The 22,775-nt window shown below is 57.6% G+C and overlaps 1 protein-coding gene across 1 annotated transcript; it reads left to right on the forward strand.

The window, feature by feature from the left end:
• The first annotated feature begins 402 nt into the window (after positions 1-402).
• Positions 403-21,342, forward strand: EDAR (ectodysplasin A receptor). Its single transcript, XM_040975665.1, has 11 exons — positions 403-468; positions 1,057-1,179; positions 1,730-1,911; positions 8,091-8,176; positions 13,835-13,921; positions 14,267-14,392; positions 14,488-14,562; positions 14,817-14,889; positions 17,993-18,152; positions 18,983-19,043; positions 20,996-21,342. The coding sequence occupies exons 1-11, from the start codon at positions 418-420 to the stop codon at positions 21,316-21,318; spliced, it is 1,347 nt and encodes a 448-aa protein (XP_040831599.1). The 5' UTR covers positions 403-417; the 3' UTR covers positions 21,319-21,342.
• Positions 21,343-22,775: the final 1,433 nt, after the last annotated feature.

Below are 22,775 nucleotides of genomic sequence, written 5' to 3' on the forward strand. Positions count from 1 at the left end.
CTTGATGGATGACCACTCTTCAAAGGACCCTCCCAGTGGGGCTGAACCCAAGCAAGGGGCCAGGCCTTGCTTCCTGGCATGTCCTTGTGGTCTGGGGTCCAGGCATTAGGACCAGCTGGGGGCACCTGATGTTTAAAGTCTCCAGAAGGACACATTTTCTTAATGGTGAGTGTGTGAGATGTGGCATGAGGCTCCCCGTGAACCCCAGCCCTTCCCCGTTGCAGGAAGTGGCATGACCCTGGCAAGGGCCCCATAGCCACCCGGCCAGGCTCAGTGAGTTCCCCATGCCATTTCCTGGGGGCTCCTTGTCCCTGGTGGGACCCAGATGAGGCGGCAGCCGCAGCCGAGGCTGGGGCACCCCGTAGTGCCCACCCAATGCTGACCGGGTGTGTCTTTCAGGTGAGGCCCCGGAGGAAGATGGCCATTGAGGGAGAGTCAACGTGGGCGCCCTGGCTCCCGGTCCTGGTGGTGAGTGTGAAAACTGCGTCCTCCTCCAGATGGCGCTGTGGGCTCCACCCTTCCCCAGGACATGACCCTGGACAGTTGGCTCAGCCACTTAAGACCCAGTTTCCACTGCTGCCCAACAGGAGGGCTGTTGGAGGGTGGAGAAGGCCCAGGCCTGGAAGCCCCTAAGAAGCCCTCTCTGGGCTCTTAGTCAAGGGCTCCCTCTGCAGGGTATGCAGGCTAGCACCTCCTCCAGCACTAGTCTGAACCGCATAGCCGGTACCTGGACAACGAGAGAGCCCGGGGCTCAGGTGGGGCACCCCTTGGCCACTGCTCTGGAGGTTTGGGGTGGGACTGCCTCACCCATGAGCTCGGAAAGAAGTGAAGAAAGATCACGTGGAACCGCCAGCCTCCAGCAAGAGGGTCCTTCTGGGTCACTGTGGGTGAACCTCACAATGGAACCCCTATCCAGACAGCCCCAGCTCCCAGAGGAGCCCCCAGCACCTCAGGGGCCTCCTCCTGACCCACCCACCCACTCACCGCGGCCTCCCCTGTAGCAGGGAAATGGGTGGGTTTCCAGAAGGTTGCATGAGCGCTCCACTTTCATTACAGGTGTCACTCGTGTGCTCAGCCAAGGCAGAATACACCAACTGTGGGGAGAACGAGTACCACAACCAGACCACCGGACTGTGCCACCCGTGTCCCCCCTGTGGACCAGGGGAGGAGCCCTACATGGTGAGGACCAGCTGGGCTCTGGGGGGAGTGCAGGAGGGGGCTGCCCACAGCACCTGTCACCTGTGCCAGCAGTGCTGTGCCATCACTCAGGTAACAGCCAGCCAGGGGGCAGTCCCTGCTCACAAGGTGAGGTGGCATGAGCTACGACGAGCCAGTCCAGGCAAAGGACAGATGACTCGGGAGATCTTTTCAACTCTGCCAAGAGTGGCCTTCCCACCCTACTGAATTCCACGAGCGGCAGGTCGTCTAACTAGGAAGTGGGACCGGAATGCTGTGCAGCCATTAGCAGTGTGTAGGCGACTGACCACTCACTTCTCCTGCAAGAAGGCTACAGGGGGAATAGGAGCTACTGGATGGTACAGCTACACCACTGCGGCTGTCAGAGAGCTGGGGGAAATGACACCACCAGGGACGGACGGGGCACTCAGGAGCCCACTGAGCTTAGCTCAGGGACGAAGCGTGCGGGGAGGGAGGATGGGCTTGGAGCTGGGGAAGCCAAGGCCTGCAGGAGACACTGCTCACCTGCAAGTGCCCTGTCTACCTCCCCCAGTCTTGCGGCTATGGTACCAAAGACGAGGACTACGGCTGTGTCCCCTGCCCAGCTGAGAAGTTTTCCAAAGGAGGCTACCAGATATGCAGGCGTCACAAGGACTGCGAGGGCTTCTTCCGGGCCACCGTGCTGACACCAGGCGACACAGAGAACGATGCTGAGTGTGGGCCGTGCCTGCCTGGGTAAGTGCAGCCCTGAGCAGAGCCCGGGGGCTTCCGTCACAAAGTCCCAAATACTCCGGGCAATGGATCTGCGCCGTTCTGTAAGTGGAGCGTTGGAGCCCCATCCCAGGGCCCGTTCAACGGTGTGCTCCGATCACCCGAATCAAACAGGCTGGTTGAATATTTAAAATGCTACGGCATGTGTGACCCAAGTTGGAGAAAGGGAAAATTAAAATTCCACATGAAACTATCATTTGTATCGGTGTTAGGAATCTGGAAAAAGCTGTTAATAAAAATCTCTTGAATAGCTTGGTGCTCATAATTCCATCCCAATTGGGTTATGTATCCGAAGTCTTTAAAAAAACAGACGTGTGATTAACCTGAAAGATAGGAAGTTTATAAAGCCTTTGCTTTTCCAGATAGGAGATGTGCCAAAGTTTTGCCTGGGTCGGGAAATCATACAGCTTTGCCAGCAGTGCATGCTAAGCCGTGACTGCTACAAATCATAGCACTTTGCAGGAGTTACAAGGGAGACGGAAAGCAGCGGGGGAGCCTGTGGTGGAGGCGATGGTGGTGATGACAAGGCAAGGGGAGTTGATGTGAAGGGATGGTGGAGGTGCGGGGAGCTGCGTAAGGCGATGATGCTGTGTGACAGGTGTGTGGTGGTGAGGGTTAATGGTGCAGGTGCAGGCAGTGGAGGGGCTGGTGGCACAAGGAGGAGCAGGGCAATGGTGGTGACGTATACGTGACGCAGTGATGACACACAAGCGGTGGTGATGACGGAGGTGATGGCGCAGTCACAGGGAGAATGGGAAGTGATGGCCGTGATGGGACACGTGCAGGTGGTGGAGGAAATGAAGGTAGTGGCCATGAGCATGGCAGGGTTTTCAACAGCACGCCACAGTTCTCACTGTGCTTGCATCCATTCTGTCTCCTTAGACCGATTTTTTTTTTTGAAAGATTCATTCTATTCATCTGAAAGTAAAGTGACCAGAGAGGTTGAGAGAGACAGAGAGAGAAATCTTCCGTCTGTTCACTCCCCAGATGACTTGAGGACCAGGACTGGGCCCGGTCAGAGCTTCATCCACGTCTCCCACTTCGAAGGGAGGGGCCCAAGCCCTCGGGTTGTCTTCTGCTGCGTGCCCAGCTGCGTTAGCAGGGAGCTGGACCGGAAGTGGGGCAGCTGGGACTAGAACCATGCCTTGTGGGACACTGGCATTATATATGGTAACTCAACCCACTGCATCGCAACGTTGGCCTCCTAGAATCATTTTTGGGCCATTTTATAGAATTCGGAGGAGGAAGAAAGTAACAGCATATCAAATGAGAACACTGAGTGTTAGCCTATAAGAAGGAATTCCAAAAAAGTAGAAAGACACCCCCCTCAACTTGAAAATAGAAGCTGAATCAATGCTTTAAAGTGAAATACTATAAACTCAGAAAATAACCTAACTTCACCTTTTTTTACTGAGAAATACTCACTTCAGTGACTTTGAACACCTTCCCTCCAGCTGCCCTCAGCCAGGATGCCGTTGTCCAAGCTCGCCACCTGAGCTATAAGTCATGTCCAAATGTCTGTTGGACAGCCCTGCCATGTCACTGACACACAGCGTGATGCAAATGACTGTCCGCCAGATACATCTTGCTATTCAGTACGCACACAAAAGGCAGGGGCTGTTAGCAGAGAAGATGCTATTGCAAAGACAGCAGTCCCTTAGCCAGGCCGTCTGGTTATTGTATGTGGGGACTCCATCCAAGTTAACATACGTGTTACAGGAGCCAGAATCAACGCATCCACACCCACTCGCAGCAGTGTCTGTCGGAGAACTCTGTGTAGACGCTGGTGGGTGCTGAGCGAGGGGAGGCCAATGGGATCTTGGCATCAGATCTAGAATCACTCTGAGAGCTGCCATGCTTCCTAGGACCTGAGCGCTCCTGTTGATCTCATGGGTGCAAATGCCTCCCCCGGGACAGAACTGCTCAGGGTTTTTCATGGCTCAACTGGAGAAGTATGTAGACCTGGCCAAGCTCACCTTGGGAAGAAAACAGCCCTCTTGGCAAAACCTAAACTCAGGTTCAGGAGCAGGTCGGAGCTCTCTGAGCAGAGCTGTTGAAATCGGAGCTCAACAGGCCGAGCCACAGGACAGGGCCAGTGGCTCAGATTGGGTCCCCATGGACCCCCCCCAAGAGGGGGTCCCTGAAGACTTGAGCCATCCGCTGGATGGAGCTGTGGTCAGCAGGCTGACTGCTGAGCTGGAGGAAGGAGCCATCTGGTTGTGCCATGGCACAAGAGATGACTGAGGAGAGCAGAGCCTAGAGGCTGGTGGCCTGCAGTGAGCTAGGAATATGATGAGGACTGGGCAGGGCACCACGTGGACCATGTGGACAGCAAGAAGCAGCTAAGTGCTGCTGCACACGACATTAAATTCCATGGGACTGAGAAACCGGAAGAGGGCCCTGGTGTGTCTTCTGGGCCAGGACTTGGGACAGGCCTTGGGGAGAGGTAGTGAGAATGGAGACTGCAGGTGTAGAATTGGAGGTGGCTGTGCAACAGCTGCCCAAGGTCTCCAAGGAGGCAAGGAGGTGCAAAACTCAGGGCAAGATCACAGCTGAGGGTTGAGACTTGGAAACCCCGTAGGCATCCATTGATGCCGGAGGAGCCCAAGTAGATGGGATCCCAGGAGGCAGCTATGTGGAGGGCCAGCCAGGTAGCAGCCCTGGATCAAACACAGCCACAGTCAGCCCTAAGCATGTGTCACGTGACAGGAATTCAGTGGGCAGCTGGCAATGAGGGGGCAATGAGTGTGCGTGGGGCAGTCTGTGTCCTCGTCATTAAGAACCACCAAGAGTTTTGAGTCAGACAGAATGAGTGTGGATGAGCGCAGTGCCCTCATCCCCTGGCAGCCGCCAGCCTGGGCACATGAGCAGCTAATCCTGCAGCAAAGGTGGGGATTTGCTTGGCTTGATCCTTTACCTAGGAAGTGTCAGATTGTTGAATCCAAGCACTTGCCTTTAGAGAGACTAAAGCAGTATGGACGGCTGCTGGCCTGGGGTGGGGAGACACCCATGTGCTCCTTGACACCCTGAGTGGCCTCCTCCATGCCAAGGAACTGCTCAGTCCACACTTGGTCGTCAGCACACAGGAGACTGTGGAGCCCAGAGCACCTGCTGAGCCAGGAGACCAACACGCGTGTCTGAGCCATCGAGGCTCTCATGAGAGCTGTGTCTGCCTAAGTCTGTCACACGCAATCCCAAGGCCGCCAGGACAGAGGGTCCCTTTGTGTCCTGTGGCCCCCCAGTCCCCACCCCCCTGCCTGGAGCTCACAGCTTGTTTGTGACAGTGCCTGCTGGCTTCTGCTTCCCGCTGCACCCCGCAGGCTGAGAACAGGAGCACAGGATGCTAGCAGCGGGAGTGCGGGGGGAGGGGGATGCTGCTCCCACCCTGTGGCTTGGCAGGTCCTCCAGGGGCTCTGCAGGCTCTGCAGGCTCTGCCGGGCTGAGATGCTCCTGCCACAAAGAGAGCCCGTGGGGCCTTCCTGTTGGGGAAGGCGTGCGTGGGAGGTGCGGGGGCACACCCACAAGAGGAAGAGAGGAGAGGTCGGGTTTCATCCGCTCTGCCAGAGAAACTTCCGGCTGCCTGGGCTCAGTGCCCAATCCTAGCCCCAGCGGGGAGGGGAGCCCGGCTGGTCTACAGGCCGGAGTGTGGTGGGCACGCAGGCACTGCAAGCTTAGGGTCCCGAGAATAGGATATCTTGGGGGGAAATCTCAACCTGTCAACTTGGAGGTAGTCAGGCCCCGGTCCATCCCCACTTGGACACCTTAGTCGGTCTGCAGGACAGCCCACAGCTTCTTACAGAACGGGTCCTGTGTGCAGTGCGTTCGCCAGCTGCAGGCTGATGTGTCTGGGCAAGCCTGAGGCACGAAGCAAGGCTGTCCGGTAGATTAGGTGAATTCCATGCGTGGTCAGGGCTGGTGTTGGAGGTGCAGCGGGTGCAGCTCGCCACTTGGGATGGCCGCATCTGTAGCTTGATGCCAGCTGCTCTGCTTCCAGTCCAGCCTCCTGCTGATGCACCCTGGGAGGCAGCAAATCCTGGTTCAGCCACCGACTGTCCACATGGAAGCCCATGATGGAGCTGCAGTGTCCTGGTTTCAGCCTGGCGGATGGCAGGAACGCCCCCTCCCCGCAACCATCGCTCTGCCTTTCCAGTGACAGAAATGAATAAACATTTAAAACTCCATCTTGAGGAGATTTTCAGCTTACCATGGGCCTCCCAGGTCAGTAGGAGAAAATAAAGACCTGGCTCAAGCAGCGGGACATCAAACCTGTCCCGAGACAAAGGGAGCAGGCGCCCTTCCGTGGGGCTGCAGCTCCTTGGTGAACCCCGACTCCAAGCAGAGGATGACAAGGGGTCCCCGGTCCTGGCCAGCTCAGAGAAAAGCATGATTTTTTCTTATCCAACAGCGCTGAACACTTGTGCCAGTTGGAGCAACCTAATTTCACAACAGTCTCCCGGAGCCTTTAAGTGTTAGCCCTTCCCTGAGTTCATGAATACACTGCATAGCGCGGTCCAATGCCATGGTCAGGCATAGGCATACAGTCCCTGGCAGTCACATGGGCATGAGGAGACCCCCTACCACCTCGTGAGAGTGGTCAGCCAAAGGCGAGGATGCAGCACCTGGCGCTCCCCAGGTTGCAGGCAAGGCCCCTCAGAGCACCTGATCCTAAGGCCCTGGTACATGGCACCTGCCAGCTGAAGCAGAGCCCAGCACCGACAGTGCCCACAGGATGGACACAACTGTGCTTCCCAACCCTCAGAGACGAAACGAAGCTCCCAAGATGCCCCCGTGGCACTCTGGGATTGTGTAAGGAGAACTTGTCCATTTGTGTTTGCATCCACCAAGAAACTTCCTTCTGCCGCGCCCAGCTGTATGCTAGCATTGCAAACAGGTCCTGCCCTGCGGTGCCTGCCCATGCAGCAGGAGCCCGTGACGACCTGGTGGGAGAGAGGGAGCCGCAGCTGGCCTGTGGGAAGGGGAGGACGATGTTGCCCACAGGTGCCAACACTGGGCCTGGACGCAGGCATCTGGAAAACCTGTCGCCCTCCCGAGGCCACACAGTGGATAGGGCGCCCTGCTGGGCACACGGTGGCCCTGGGCGACTCCCTACCCCGTGGACAGAGCCAGCGCACGGGGGTGTTTGAAGGAGGCTTTTCCAAGGGGGAGCTTTGAGATTGGTTAATTAATGTTTACAAGATGCACAGGGACCCAAGGATGAAAGGCAATGAGGAAGGGCGGCAATTACGAGCGAGCGTGATGTTACTGGGTGCGGGCCAGGCTCAGGAAGGCTGCAGTCCAAATACCCACCCCCTACACGGGCTGCTGCCCCAGCTGCTGCTGCTGGGGGGCTGGGGGGCCTGTGTGGTACGCAGCTCATAAAAAGGAGATTAGAAAACGACCGTGCAAGAAGCCAGCCGCGAAGAGGGATGCCTCGTTCCCTTGAATTGTCAAGGGTCTGGGAAGCAGACGCGAGCCTTGAGGGAGAAGCAAGACAGATGAGCTGAGCTGGGAGGAGCATGGGCCATGCTGGCCAGCCCTGGATGGCATGGTGGCCATCCAGAAGCACGAGAGAGAGAGAGAGAGAGAGAGAGAGAGAGGAAGGCCACATCATGGACCGGGGCACCTCTAAGGGACTTCAGTGGTATAGTACCCAGTGCAAGCCTGCAGGAGCCTGGGCCAAGTACTTCTTTCAAAAGAAGGCGTTGAGACCACGTGGTCACGTGGCAGATTCTGTGCAAGCCCTCCACAAACCCCACCATCCCTGCCGCCACTTCACCCTCTGGCTGTCCTGCCTTCCACAGGCCTGGGGCGTGGCACCGCCCAGCCAGTCTGAGAGTTCCAGGTCTCCCAGGATCTCACGAATGGCCGTCATAGCTATCCCCACTCGGCCTCATGGAGGATGCTGACAAAGGGACAGGTGGTCTTTGTGAAGGTAGCGACAGACACGCTCAACAAGCCCATCGAGAAGGGAAGCAGCGAGGGAGGGTGGTACAGAGAGGAGCCCGACGGGCCCAGTGCTGTGAAAAGAATGTTCTGTTTGGAGCAGTCCTGGAAACTCAGTGGGCAGGCCGGGCTGGGGCTCAGCCGGTTGGTGGGTCCTTACCTGCCCCTCATCCTCTTCTTGTTCTGTCTCCCCTCTGTAGCTACTACATGCTGGAAAACAGGCCCAGGAACATCTACGGCATGGTCTGCTACTCTTGCCTGCTGGCGCCACCCAACACCAAGGAATGTGAGTGTCCTCTGTGCCAGGGCTGTGCGGGTCCAGCCTCCGCACCTTCCAGTACGGGGCCGACAGAGCCCTTCCTAGCACCTGACAAGGTTTATTTACATTGATTTATTTTACTTTGAAAGAGAGCCACAGACTAAAAGAGATCTTCCATCTGCTGCTTCACTCCCCAAATGGCCACACCAGCTGGGATTGGGCCGTGTCAAAGCGCCAGCCCAGAACTCCAGCTGGGTTGTCCATATCTGGGGGTAGGGGACAAGATGGCAAGTCCTTGGACCGTGTCCCGCCGCCTTCCCAGGGACATTAGCAGACATTGGGATCAGAAGCGGAGCTACCAAACCCCAAATTGGTGTTCCGCGGTTGTTACGGGCTACGCCCCATCCTTGGCCCAAGCTGCCTTGACTAGTTGAAGTGCAGACATAAGGAGAAGCAGCACCTCGCCTAACCATGGGGGCCTCGAGCCAGAGGGCTGGACAGTCCACTTGCCTGCGGGAGTCCCAGCTTCCTTACCCTGAGACGGGGTACTAAAACCTAACCAGTCCGTCTCATGCCATCATTGGGAAAACCAGCAATGTTTCAGAGGCTAAGCCTTTTCTTTCTTTTCTAAGATTTGTTTATTTTTATTGGGAAGGCAGATATACAGAGAGAGGGCAATACAGAAAGATCTTCCATCTGCAGCTTCACTCCCCAACTGGCTGCACCGTTTCAGATCAGAGCTGAGCCGATCTGAAGCCAGGAGCTTCTTCCTGGTCTCCCACATGGGTGCAGGGTCCCAAGGCTTTGAGCCATCCTTGACTGTTTCCCCAGACCACAGGCAGGGAGCTGGAGGGGAAGCGGGGCTCCCAAGACATAAACCTGAGCCCATATGGAATACCGGCAGGTGCAAGGTGAAGACTTTAGCCATAGGTTACTGTGCCGGGCCTGAAGCCAAGCCTTTTCGCACAATGGACCCAGGTGCTAGACCAGTGGTGAGGGCCAGGAAGACAGAGCAGGGGCCACAGCTGACGCTCACAGCACCCACCCCACCCTGGGCAGGAAGGAAGAGGAAGGGCCTGGGGGCCAGCCGGCTTCTACTCAGTGGGAGGTGATGCGTGGTGTTTTGAGGTTGTGGTCTAAGGGCTGACTAAGGCCGCTGGGAAGAAGCTGGTGTCTGGTCCATGATCACAGGAACACTTGAGGGAAGAGCCGTGGACCCTCTGCTGCCCGTGAGGCCCCAACCATACCCCGTTGTCCTAAACACCCTGAGCGAGTGAAGAGACACGCACGCGGGATGAAGGGAAGCAGCCCCGGAACCGCGGAGCGTCCAGCCCCTCCCAGTGTCTGGCTAGGTCCAGGAGGAGGGGTCTGTGCTGTAGGTGGGGCATCGTTAGGGCTGGGCTGGGCCGTCCAAGTCGAGATACCCCGCGGCTGAACCGTCCGGGGGTGGGGGAATTCCCTCCTTCCGTAAGGTCTCAGTGCAACAGCCTGCCCAGGACGGGTTGGCACATCTTTCAAGACGAGGAAGCCGTCTGCTAATTCAATCCCAGAACCTAGGGGCCCTGGGCTTGCCAGCCATCCGCCAGATCTGGAGTGAGGTCGGTACTGCTGCGGAGGCCTCTCCTCTTAGGGAAGCTAAACGCGTCCCAGACACACGGTTCCTGGATGGAGTACTGGCTGGGACAATGTCAGTCACCTGCCATCAGTCTGGAAAAGGGTCTTCACCTCAAACAGGTGCCAGACGGACCAGCAACGACCCCCGAGGGGCCCTGGTGTGTGACAGCTGTTAGTCACATGGGTGCTGCCCAACGCTGAGTCAGGGGGCTGCTTCTGGGGGCTTTGCAAACAGGTGCACCCACTCCCCGCCCTCAGCTCTTAACTCCTCCCCGCAGCCCCATTCCCAGCCAGACCTCATTGCTGGGCTCTTAGAATACCATTGTGAAGGGAGTTAGGAGAGAAACAGAGCCAGGGTCACTCCGGGGCGGGGCCAGCAGGTCCTGTGAGAATCCCCTGGAGACAGCATAGGCCTCCATCCCCATCTGGATCCGGGGTGCAGCCACCAGCTGAGGAGGGGGAGGAGGGCCCCCCCGGGTGGGAGCTTCGTCACTGATGCGAGGGGATCCCCACTTCCTTGACTCCAGTCTGGACCCAGAGATCACATTAGCCTCAGCTCAGCTCTCTGCAAGCTGGAGATGCAGTGGCTGTGACCATGGCCCCAGGAAGTCACCAAGATGCAGACTCACGGGGCCACCTTCCCTGGGCAGCCCCCTGCTGGATCCAGGGACTTCTGATCTCATGGGAAGCTGCTTGTTGTCCAGGCCCCAGCAGCCCATGGCCTCCCTGAGTCTGTCAGCCATCCTTGGGATGCTACTCGGTGAGTGAAGTGTAGGCTCAAGTTCACGTTCAGAGCCAGAAACCCACACAGGATGAAGTCCAGTTTAAAACAAGCTTTGTTGGGAGCGCTCCCAGCTGAGGTTCATCGGTCTGGCACAGACAGAGGACCGGGGAAGCCGCACCCAGAGCCTGGGGGACAAAGAGCTGTGCCTTATACGGCGTTGCAGGGCGTTAGAGGTTCCGTTCAACTGTGGTGAGTCCACTGCTCGGCAAGGAGGGGGCTCCCTTCTGCAGGTGTGACCTAAGCACCTTTTTTCAGCCTCCTCCTGGCCTGCCCCGCCCCAGCTGGGCCTTACACGAAGGATGCTGCAAACCCCTGTCGGGGGCGCATAGCGGGTCCTCATGCGAATGACGCTGGGGCACACCCTGGCAGAGAGTGGCGGCTGGCCAGGAGCGAGCTTCAGTCAGCCGCTGGTCTGGTGACCAGCTTCATAAATCTCAAACATCAAAGCCACTTCTTGAGGAAGTCAAAAGAGAAACTGTTAGCTTGACCTTGACCTGGATGCAACGTACCAGCACATTCCGTGGGGTTACACCATCAGGTACCCATTGCCGATAGCCTCGGCTTGTTGACGGCTGCAGTAGCGGTGCTTGTCCTCATTACAGAACAGGCAGGCATCTCAGCCAGGGTCCCAGAGCTGAGCGCCTCATCTGACCCAGTTCTTCCTTCTCACCTAGGACAGAGGCAACACACACACACACACACACACACACACACACACACACACGTGCGTTCGGTGTGCAGTTCACAGAGGACCCAGCGTTGTTCCATTGTTCCGCGGTTCTGGTGTTTTGCTTTCTAGTCACTCCTGGAAACCCCTGGGCCGAGTTCAGCCTGGACTAGCCCTCTGCAGTCCGCCCTGCCCCTCGGAGCATCCCCCGGCTTCTGCTTAGCAGGTTCACACTGCACTTGTAGGACAGACAGGGAGTCGTAGGGCTCGGCTTCCCGGAGTGAGTGTCCAGCTGCTGCTGCATAAGCAGTCCTCAGTCCTAGGCGTGCACACTCTTCCCCCAGCAGAGCAGGTCTAGAGCAGCCCTGACTCCAGAAAGCTCCTGGCTTCCCAGGCAATGAGCCCTCACCGAGATGTTGGTGACTCTGCGCCTTTCTTCCAAAGCTGCCACAAGAGGGCGCTCCTCCAACGCTACAGCGGCGGGCGCCCTGGTCCACAGCTCAAAACAACGCAGTCCTAAATAGCTGAACTGCTTACGCTCGGTGGAGAACCCCAGACAATGCCCAACGCACCGCGGCACGACCATAAACGCGCAGATTAGCACACCCCCAGGGCGCCGCTGCGTCCTTTCATCACTCTGAAATCGAGGTTTGACTACAGCAGGCCTTGTGTTCGCAGCCGGTTGTGCACCTGCAGCTCCACTCGCGCCGTTTCCCATGTCCGTGCCGCCGGGTCTCCGCAGCATGCAGAGCAGGCCTGTGCACAGTGCCTGTCTGAACAGAGCTGTTGTTCTGCACCAGTGGCCCACACAGGAACCAGGCAGCCCATGGCCACTAGATGCTAACAGTGGCGGGGGCGGGAGGGGGTACTCCATCCCTTGCTGCCCCCAGGGGCTCCAGGCTCTCAGATGGGGTTGCTGACCTGCAGGGAGCGGGGCACGGGTGTGGCTAAACACCTCCCCCCGCCCCCCACCCCTTGTTCTCGTGCCCCTTGCACGGTGACTGTAGTTTGATGTTGAGTATTGGGCCACCTGCAGATTCTTGAGGGGTTCTGGGAGCCACCGCGTGGAAATGCTGCAGGGGAGCGTAGAGGACGCCTGTGGGCATCGGCTGAGCTGTGTCTGGGTGGCTTGACATGGGGCACCTCTTAGCCAGCCACTCACCTGCCCTTCCCTAGCAGGACGTGAGGTCTGTGACCAGGTGAAAAGGACAAAGCTTTGAGAGCAGAGCTCTTTCTTCAGCGTAGCACCCAAGGGGAGTAAAGCTTGCAATCACCCCCAGAGACACTCAGAAACATCCCGTCGGGTGACACCTCTGTGGCCAGGGACATCTCCCATGCCCCAGGGACAATTCCGTTTACATACAGCCCTGAGCCAGCCACGGAGGCCGCCCAACAAGCCCTGGACACCTGCACCTGCTGACTCCAAGCCTTCCTGCGCCCTCCCCCCAGCTGGTGCAGGGCGGAAGGACTGTGAGTCTAGGTCCTCTCTCTGGTGGCACCTGCGCTGGGTAACTCAGCGGGATCGCTGCTCCTCGGCTGCTCGCACCACTAGCTATGCAGACAGCTCTGGGAAACCTCAGTGAGCAGGTGCAGGAGCCCCCAGGAGCATTGTCTGTCGGCTGCCGAGGGTACCGGATCCGTGCTGCTCCTTTGGGCAGGGCTGGGGAGGGCCCAGGCTGCACATGGCAGGGGCTGTGGTCTTGCCTGTATATGCGAACCTGCATTACAAATCTTTCTGAACGGAACAAGGCAAGAACAAGAGAGGAGTCTCCGTGCAGGTGACGCACTGCTGCTGTTGATTGCACAGCTCAGGTTTGGCCTGGCAGCAGGCTGAGTGCCACAACCCCTTTCTGCTGGGGCACAGTGGTGTTGCTGGTCCTGGGCGAACCAGCTGATGGCAAAGTCACTTCTGCCTCATTTCCACAGACGGGCAAGGCAATCCCACCCCAGCTCTTGCAATATTCCTTCCCAACTCTGTTAAAAGCAAAGTTCCAGGGCTGGTGCTGTGGTAGAGTGTGTTAAGTCCCTGCCTGTGGTGCCGGCATTCCCATCTGGGGACCTGTCCATGTCCCGGCTGCTCCGTTTCTGATCCATCTCCATGCTTGTGGCCTGGGAGGGCAGCAGAGGACGGCTCAAGTCCCTGGGCCTCTGCACCTACATGAGAGACCTGGAAGATACTCCTGACTTTGTGGCCTACCCGGCTTTAGCCATTGCAGCCATTTGAGGAGTGAACCAGCAGATGGAAGATCTCTTTTTCTGTGTCTCTCTTTCTCTTTCCGTAAACCTTAAAAAAAAAAAAAAAAAAGCAAAAGCAAAGCTTCAGAAAAGTCTTAGCCAGAATTATGCCAAACATCAACATTTTCCCCGAGTTTTAAGAATGAATGATCACGAATTCCTTCTGTGACTGGGAGAAGAGCTGGGTGCTTGTTCCTGGGCTGTGGAGTTGGATAAGCAGGCAGTGGCTATTCCACCCTGCCCTGCCCTGCCCCCAGCTGGTCAAGGTCTGGAATTGTGGTCAGCCCTTCCCGCTGAGGCCTCTGGTCCCTGGCACCTGAGTCTCCAGGGGGATGCTTTCCTGGGGTTTCCCTGAAACTGACAAGTGGCATTGTCCCTCTTGCAGGTGTGGGAGCCACCTCAGGAGCCTCTGCGCACCTGCCAAGCACCTCGGGCGGCAGCACCCTGTCTCCCTTCCAGCACGCCCACAAAGGTAAGGGGAGTGTGCAGGCAGGGGGCGTGGGCACAGCTGCCAGTGGGGGCCTGATGGCAATGCGGATGGGCTGCTGAGCTCTTCCTGCCTGAACTGGGGCCCCCGACTGGGACTGATGGCTCCAAGGGGTACTTGGTCCCCTGGGAGGTGCTAGGATTACAGGTGCATTCGGAGCCTAGAGATGGGGTGCTGAGGGTCAGAGTACTCTTGGACGGCTGCGTTCTTGGCCTCAGCAAGCACTTTCTCCTCCTGTCCCACCCCAGGGCGGGGTCTGGGGTGAAGGTGCATGGCCCGGGGGGAGGAAGCCGCAGGGCCATTCCTGGTTCTCCCTCCTGACCTCAGCAGAGCTCTCGGGCCAAGGACACCTGGCCACGGCCCTCATCATCGCCATGTCTACCATCTTCATCATGGCCATTGCCATCGTGCTCATCATCATGTACTACATCGTGAAGACCAAGCCTTCCGCCCCAGGTGCCCGCCCTCGCCCCTTCCCCGGGCCCTCCCTCGCTCGGTCTCTTGCCAGCCGAGGCCCTGGCTTCTCACCCTGCCGTCTTCCCTTCCACCAGCCTGCTGCAGCAGCCACCCGGGCAAGAGCGTGGAAGCCCCCGTGAGCAAGGATGAAGAGAAGAAGGAACCCCCAGGTCTGTACCCACAGTGTGAGCACCCTGCCTCACCCTGCCCCAGCTGCCCAGCCTCCTGCCTGTCCCCCAGGCCACTCGGGGCATTGGGGTCCCCCCCATACACACTGCAATTGCCCCAGGGCCGTCTGTGGAGGCCATCAGGCAGTGAGTGCTCTTTAGGGAACCAATGGGGGGGTGATGTGAAGACAAGCTTAGCCGAAGACACCTCAGGGCCCACCCTCACTCCCTGCTCCCCCAACCCTTTGTTCTCCTAGACAATGTGGTGATTTTCTCTGAGAAGAATGAGTTCGAGAAGCTGACAAACACTCCTGCAAAGACCACCAAGAGGTACCTGGGGGGTGTGGGATGGGCTCAGCGGGAAGGGATGCTGGGCTGAGAGCTGGGCTCAGCGGGAAGGGATGCTGGGCTGAGAGCTGGGCTCAGCGGGAAGGGATGCTGGGCTGAGAGCTGGGCAGGGCTACCTGCAGTCACCTTCCTGGCTGCTCCATCACCCTAGGGTTTAAGGCAGGGCCCGGTTCCAAGCTCTGCACTAGCAGGTGTGTGAGCAGCAGGTGCTTCTGCCCTCCTCCTGCCTGGCTCCACCAGGTGTCCTGGGCCTCACTGGCCCCAAAGCCTTCACATGTGCTCTCCAGGCCCAGGAGAGAACCGTTGGCCCACGTGAGCCCACCGCCACTGACACTGGTCACAGTGTCACTGCACAGTCTTGCCCAGGAGCTGGACACAGAGTCCTCACAGAGCTCATGGGAAGCACATTTTATGGAAAAACTGTGCACGGGTTTGGAAAATTTTTTTGCAGCAAAACCTGCTTTCCTTTTGATTCCATTTTCCCAGAGCACCTGCTGAGTCCCCATGTCAGTGCAGAGCTTCAGCATGCATGTCATCAACCCCCGCACACACACATCAGCCCCGCATCCCTCTTGAGGGATGTGAGTTACAGCCACCAGTTCGTACCAACGAGTTTATGCTTCCTGGAGGGTTCCCTGGAAACTGCTCAGTGCTGACTGGCTGTTCCCAGCACTGGTGGTACAAGGGTGGCTCTCTCTCTCTCTTTCTCTCACACACACACACCTGGCAGGCACTGCCAGGTTCAGGCTGCTGCCATCAGGACTGGCTCTAGGCTCTGACCGAGGTGCTGGTGCAGGGTGGCCTGATGGGTAAGATGAGTCCCACACTGGAGTACCCAGATCGGGTTCCCAGCTCCGGCTGCCAACTTCAGCTTCCTGCCAAAGCAGACACCAGGGGAAAGAGACACTGGCTCAAGTATCTGAGTCTGTCAGCCAAGGGGGAGACCCGGATCAGAGCCCAGTTCACAGTTTGGGCCCAGCCCAGCCTGTTGTGGACATCTGGGGAGAGAACCAGCAGATGGCAGCAGAGCACACTCTTTTACAGGAAAGAGTTACAAAGAGGGAGAGACAGAGACCTTCCGTTCTTGGCTTCACTCCCCAAGTGGTAGCAATGGCCAGGAATGATCAGACCTAATTCAGGAGCTTCTTCCAGGTCTCCCACATGGGTGCAGCAGCCCAAGGACCTGGGCCAGACCAGGTCATGAGCAGGGAGCAGGATAGGAAGTGGAGCATCCAGACTTGAACCTGTGCCCATAAGGGATCCTTGGCGTTGCAATGGCGGCTTCACCCTCTACGCCACAGCACCAGCTCCCCAATCTATTTATTTATTTATTTATTTATTTATTTAAATCTAGGATCAGAGTATACCCCGTGACTTGAGTTTCAACTAAATAATAGGAATAGGGACTAGCTTTGTGGCATAGTTAGTTAAGCGTCTGCCTCAGCCACCAGCATCCCGCATAGCACCAGTTCGCATCCTGTTTCACTTCCTATCTGGCTCCCTGCTAAGGTACCTGGGAAAGCAGCTAAAGATGGCCCGAGGCCTTGGGCCCCTGCCACCCACATGGAAGACCTGGGAAAAGCTCCTGGCTCCTGGTTTTGGACTGGGCACTCCTAGTCATTTGGGAGAGTAGGGCCAGGAACCAACAGATGGAAGACTCTCTCTCTCTCTTTCTCCTCTCTGTCTCTCTCTTTCTCCTCTCTGTCTCTTTCTTCTCCTCTCTTTCTCTGTCTCTCCTCTCTGCATTACACTGCCTTTCAAACCAAAAGAAAATAAAATCTGTTAAGAAAAAAAAAGGATACTGCTTTCATACGCTAACGCTGAATGACAGTTAACACTGACCGTCATGTTCCGAAGACAGAAGGAGCCTTTGTTCCCAGTGTGCATGCCCAATTCTGGAGGCAGGAGGTGGGGCGGGCTGGTTCGGTGGCCGTTCCATGGGCTGGGGTGCAAGGTGCAGGTGGAGGTGGAGACAGGCTGGGACGATGGCCGTACCGCGGCCTGGGGTGCTAAGTGCAGGTGGAGGTGGGGACAGGCTGGTTCGGTGGCCGTTCCATGGGCTGGGGTGCAAGGTGCAGGTGGAGGTGGGGACAGGCTGGGACGATGGCCACATCGCGAGCTGGGGTGCTAGGTGCGAGGTGGAGGTGGGGCAGGCTGGTTTGGTGACTGTACCGCGAGCTGGGGTGCTAGGTGCCAGGTGGAGGTGGGGACAGGCTGGGACGGTGGCCATATCGCGAGCTGGGGTGCTAGGTGCCAGGTGGGGTGGGCTGGTTTGGTGACTGTACCGCGAGCTGGGGTGCTAGGTGCCAGGTGGAGGTGGGGACAGGCTGGGATGGTGGCCATATCACGAGCTGGGGTGCTAGGTGCCAGGTGGAGGTGGGGCGGGCCCCCCGAGCCCTGTGCAACCTCAAGGCCTAACCAGCAGAGTGTTCCGTAGGGCTCTCGTGGCTTGTACTCTCCCTGTGTCCACGGCTGTGCTGGCGTGCACATGCATTCCTGTAACCTGGTTGTTGGCTCTTACAGAAGTCTTCAGCCAAACCACAGGAACTGAGCAAGATGCCTGTGGAAAGAGAGTGTTGTCTTCACATACATGGAATGGCTTGGAGAGGTCCTGGGGGGACCTGGCCCACGTGGTTGGTGTGACAGGAGACCGTGCGCCCAGCAGGGCTCGCTGTGTCATAGCACGACCAAGAGGGGACTTTCCAGGCTCAGGGCTCTGCTTGGCTTCAGGGTCTAGAGCACCTGTCACACTCAGGGCCCACCTGCACACGATTCTTGGTGCTTCCTGGAGTTGATGTAGACCCGAGAGCTTGCTCAGCGAGCACCCTAGTACAGGTGCTTGTGTGGGGGCAGGGTGCTGAGCACCCACCTGAGTCAGAGCGGAGGTAGATAGAGGCGCCCACACGCTGTGGTGATCCTCTGGCCCCTGCGGCTCCCGAATCCGAGTCATTGGGTACAAAGGAGCAGAGAGCAGGGACTGTCCTTCTTGCCTGCCCTGCCCCGGTGTGTCATAGCTCAGAGATGTGGCTGTGAGCGCTGGCTTTCCGGATGACAGCCCCCATGCATCCCCCTTTTGTCTCTGCAGTGAGAACGATGCCTCCTCGGAGAATGAGCAACTGCTGAGTCGGAGTGTGGACAGCGACGAGGAGCCGGCCCCTGACAAGCAGGGCCCCCCAGAGCTGTGCTTGCTGTCCCTGGTGCATCTGGCCAGGGAGAAGTCTGCCCCCTGCAGCAAGTCAGCCGGGGTAAGCCACGCATGCGCCCTGGACACAGCACCTTTCTCCTGGTCGCTACCCTGGCCCCCAAGACCAGGTGTTCCCCCTACAGGTGCACAGTCCCAAAGTGGACAGACCGGCAAGCTGACCGGTCCAAAGCCAGCAAGCTTCTCTTTCTTCTGTTGTATTGCTCTGCGGCTGCAAGTGAGAAATAGGATAGGATAAGAAGAAGTCCTCAGTGACCAAGAGGGCATTTTAGAAACTTCTTAGAAAGATGGAATTTTAAAAACAAGTGTATTTTTTTGTGCTTAAAATACATGAAATTCATTCCTGGTTTTTCTTAAGATGCATTTCCACAAGCATTTTGAACACCGTATACTGGCGTGTATCCAAATATAAAACAGGCCTCCTTGTATGAACTGTCCATGGGACTCTGTCACCTAGGCGAGGCCACCCTGGGATCTGAGGACTTGGCTAGCACACAGCCAAGCCACAGGCAAGCCCTTGAGGCAGCCCGTGGGGTTGATCCAAGACTTAGAGGTGGCCACGGGCCACTGGGCACCTGTCTTTGTGGACCATGTCTTCCTGCCCAAGGAGGAGAGGGTACCACTGCCCTGCTGCCCGCTGGCCCAGCTGCCCAGACACCTGATGCTAGCAGTGGCCCTGGAGTCTGTGAGTTGGAAGGGCCTGGGGAGACATTGAGGAGTCAGAGAGCCGCCTGGGTCCTGCCCTAGGGAGTCAGGAGAGGGTTCTGGTATGGACCCGGGAGTGCTGCCAGCTGTCAGTGCTGCCTGGGGATCCCCGCTCTGCTGTTAACCCTCCCCGCTCTGATGTTAATGCTCTCTTCCTATTCTTTACAGATTCAAAGTCGAAGGAAAAAGATACTGGATGTGTACGCCAACGTATGCGGGGTCGTGGAAGGTGAGCACAGACGTGCTGCTGGGGAGCTGGGAAGCAGGGTCCTTGTCTCCCATGACATGCCCAAGAGAGGCTCTGAGGAGGGCACCCACCCTGCCTGGCCTGCAGAGGTTGGCTCCCAGCCCTTAGGAGGCCACCCCAGGCTTCTCCTCACAATACCGAAGGTGGCCCTGGTGCAGGTGCTCATGGGGGGCAGGGCACAGAGCAATGCAGCCGTCCCCATGACGACACGGCCACCCTGGGTGGAGGGACTCTTGAGAACCAGCCACATGTCCAACATAAGCAGTAGCCCTCTCCTGTCGCGACCTCACAGTGTGCCAGGGACTTCAAGACGTCTGTGGAAGATACAGTGAAAGAAGTTTATTTTGCTGCAAAATATTTGCATAGCTTTTTCATAAGCATAGTACCCATTCTCCATGAGCTGTTTTTACCTGCATGTGTAAATTTCCAAAAATTTTGCAGCAAAAAATAAATGTAGCTTTTTATTCCATTCCCCTGAGCTATTTTTTGGAGTATGCCCCTAGAGCAGAGAGCTTCTCTCTTTCTCTCTCTCACACGCACACACACACCCAGGCTGCCTGCTGAGCGGCACAGCCACAAGCCCCACGTGAGACTGATGCTCCAGGCAGGGGAGAGGCGACGGGACAAGGAACGTGAGCAAGTCAGGCAGAAACCAGGTCTCTGACTCCCAGTTGCTGTGCAGTCCAGTCCACAAGTGACCTGTTCACCCTAACGATGACCTCGCTGGGGTCAGGGGTTTCCCTTCATCCTGTTATCACGGGCAGTTGTCAGCAGACTCCATTCCGCCCTCATCCCCAGAGTGGGTTGGGCCTGGGCAGGCTGCCTGAGGCTTCTGAGGCCAGAAATGATTGCTGGGAGCCAGTAGCCAGGGTCAAGAATCCCTCCTGGCTACTGGCTACTGCCCTGTCCATCAAGCCTGGCAGGGCAGGCTATAGGCTCCCGCGGGGGATGGGACTGGCATTCACAGTCCATCACCCCAGAAAGTTCTCTGTGTTCCAAAGAGTGGCTTCGGATTTTCACCAGGCACGCATTTCCCACAGTGCCATGCTGCTGCTTAGCCAAGGCTGCGAACCTGAAGTTAACTAAGCCCAGCCCTGATGACCCGCAGCCTCTGCACCCTCCCAGCTCACTCTCCTCCCCCAAGATCCTGATGTTATTGTTCTGGGGTGAGTGCCAGGCACCAGTGACTTTCGTTTTTAGCCATTTTTACTTAACTTTTTAAAATGTTTATTTTTTTTTATTGAAAAGGCAGATTTACAAAGAAAAGGAGAGACAGAAAGATTTTTCTCTTTGCTGGTTCACTCCCCCAAGTGGCCCAATAGCCAGAGCTGAGCCCGTCTGAAGCCAGGAGCCAGGAGCTTCCTCCGGATCTCCCACATGGGTGCAGGGCCCAAGCACTTGGATCACCCTCTGTACTTTCCCAGACCATCATCAGGAGGCTGGATGAAAAGTGGAGCAGCTGGGACACAAACTGGTGCCCATATGTTGCAAGGTGAAGCTTTAGCCACCGAGCCATCGCACCTGCCCTGCTCCATGTTTTGGTCATTTTGTCATTTCAAGGATGTTATAAAAGCTGGGTGGGCATTTGGTTTAGTGGTTACAACACCGCTGAGGAAGCCCTCATTCTGTATCGGGTGCCTGGGTTCAGGGCCCATCTCCTCTCCCAACCCCAGCATTCCCCTAGTGCCACAGCTGGGAGGCAGCAGGTGGTGGGTGCTCAGGAAGGTCCTGGGGCCTCTGCCGCCCATGTGGGAGATCCGTGGTGAGTTCTCAGTTCCTGGCTTCAGCCTGGGCCAGCCCCAGCTGCTGCAGCACACGGAGGGCAGGCGGTGGTGAAGCAGGCAGAAGCTGTGCGCGTGTGTGTGTGCGCGCGCGCGCGCGCACGCGCGCCAATCCCACCATCCACGCATCTGACTGTGGCCCGGTCTCTGCAGGTCTCAGCCCCTCGGAACTGCCGTTCGACTGCCTGGAGAAGACCAGCCGGATGCTCAGCTCCACATACAACTCCGAGAAAGCCATTGTGAAGACGTGGCGCCACCTGGCCGAGAGCTTTGGACTGAAGAGGGATGAGATCGGGGGCATGACGGACGGCATGCAGCTCTTCGACCGTATCAGCACCGCAGGCTACAGCATCCCCGAGCTGCTCACCAAACTGGTTCAGATCGAGCGGCTGGATGCCGTGGAGTCCTTGTGCGCAGACATACTGGAGTGGGCAGGGGTTGTACCAGCTGCTTCCCAGCCCATCACTGCGTCCTGAGGAGCCAGTCTGGGGAGTCCTCCCTGGGATGAGCCTGCGATCTGTCGAGGCCTTCAGAGCTGTGAGAGCCTGCCAGCAGACTTCCAGGAATCGAGGCATTTTCCGACTCGGCACCTCTCACCTGAGGCAGCTTTAAGGAGCAAGAGGGAAAGAAGGCCTGTCTTGCAGCCCTGTCCATGAGCAAGGCCTAGGGTCAGGGGCACCCAGCCACTCCCTGGGCCCTCACTGGGCGGAATGAGTGGCAGCTGTTCCTTTGCCCGGCTAGGAAGCCTGCCCATGGTCCTACAAGTGATACAGTGGGGTTCTCAAGTGACCCGCCCCACGGATGGAGGGCAGACAAAGAGGAGGCACCAAGGCCCCCTTTAGGGCATTCACACCTCGGGGGGAGGCAGGATAGGTCGGCCAAAATTTTCTGGAAGATACCGTTCAAAGTGAGCCAGCCCATTAAGGGGGAGATAGTGTCCCCTTGGGCTGATGAAGGAGGCCACCCATGTGATGAAGGCAGCTCAGTGGCTTGGTGAGATGGCTCTGAAATGCTGGCCATGTACTGTTGCGGGTTTGCTGTGGTCTGTTCTTGTCTCTGCTTCCATTGGAGCACCTTGATCTGTCTCTCCAGAGCGCCCCAGCTCTCAGAGGCCTTCCAGGCAGGAAGCAGCAGCTCACCTGTGGGCTGCTGCATGCCACCCAGACCTAAGGCCTGTGTTTACGCGATCAGATACACTGTCCAGGGGCCGAGGTCTTCAACCCCCACCCCACGGGATGGCCTTCCGCTTGGAGGCTTAGCCACATGAGTGGTCCACTTGGCTGAAAAATGGGACAGCCCGCTCCCATTCATGCACGCATTGCTCTAGACCCTGAGAGTGTCCGAGCTTTCCGGGAGTGCCTCTGCTGGCTGAGCGGAGTCCAGGCGTGGGGTACAGGGAGCCAGGCCCTGGTTGGGGCTGCTCTCCGCCATTCTCCTCTCCTGCCTCAGGCTCGGTTGCAGTTCTGTAAAGGAGAGGTTAATCTGGGATTCATGAGCCAGGACAGTGCACCTCAGGGAAGCTGGGATGAGATGGGGCTGCAGGGAAAGCCAGGCACGGGCAGGATGGGCAGGGACCCACAAAACTCAAAACTGGGCCCTCCTAACGGCTGTAGCTGTTGGACTTCACACTTGCAGAGTTCAAGCTGACAGCCCAGCAGGCTCTAGGCAGCTTCCTTGGTTATTCCAGGCAGCTGGGTGGTGGCCACACCGGGGGGCTAAAGTGGACGGCGCTGCCTACAGAGCGCCCTCTAGGAGACCCCCCTCCCCCCGTGGTGAGTAATGCTTTTAGAACCAGTGCTGTTCATGCATCTGAGCGGAAGCTTCAGGGGAAGTCGCTCAGACTTGCCGCAAAAAGCAATTTCCCACCAATGAATGTGGGACACACCGTGAGAGGAGCCCGCCGGGGTCCTGAATATGAATGTCATCATTTACT

The sequence above is a fragment of the Ochotona curzoniae genome, unplaced genomic scaffold (genome assembly GCF_017591425.1).
Source record: "Ochotona curzoniae isolate NIBS_2020 unplaced genomic scaffold, NIBS_Ocur_1.0 contig_2688, whole genome shotgun sequence".
NCBI classification, from domain to species: domain Eukaryota; kingdom Metazoa; phylum Chordata; class Mammalia; order Lagomorpha; family Ochotonidae; genus Ochotona; species Ochotona curzoniae.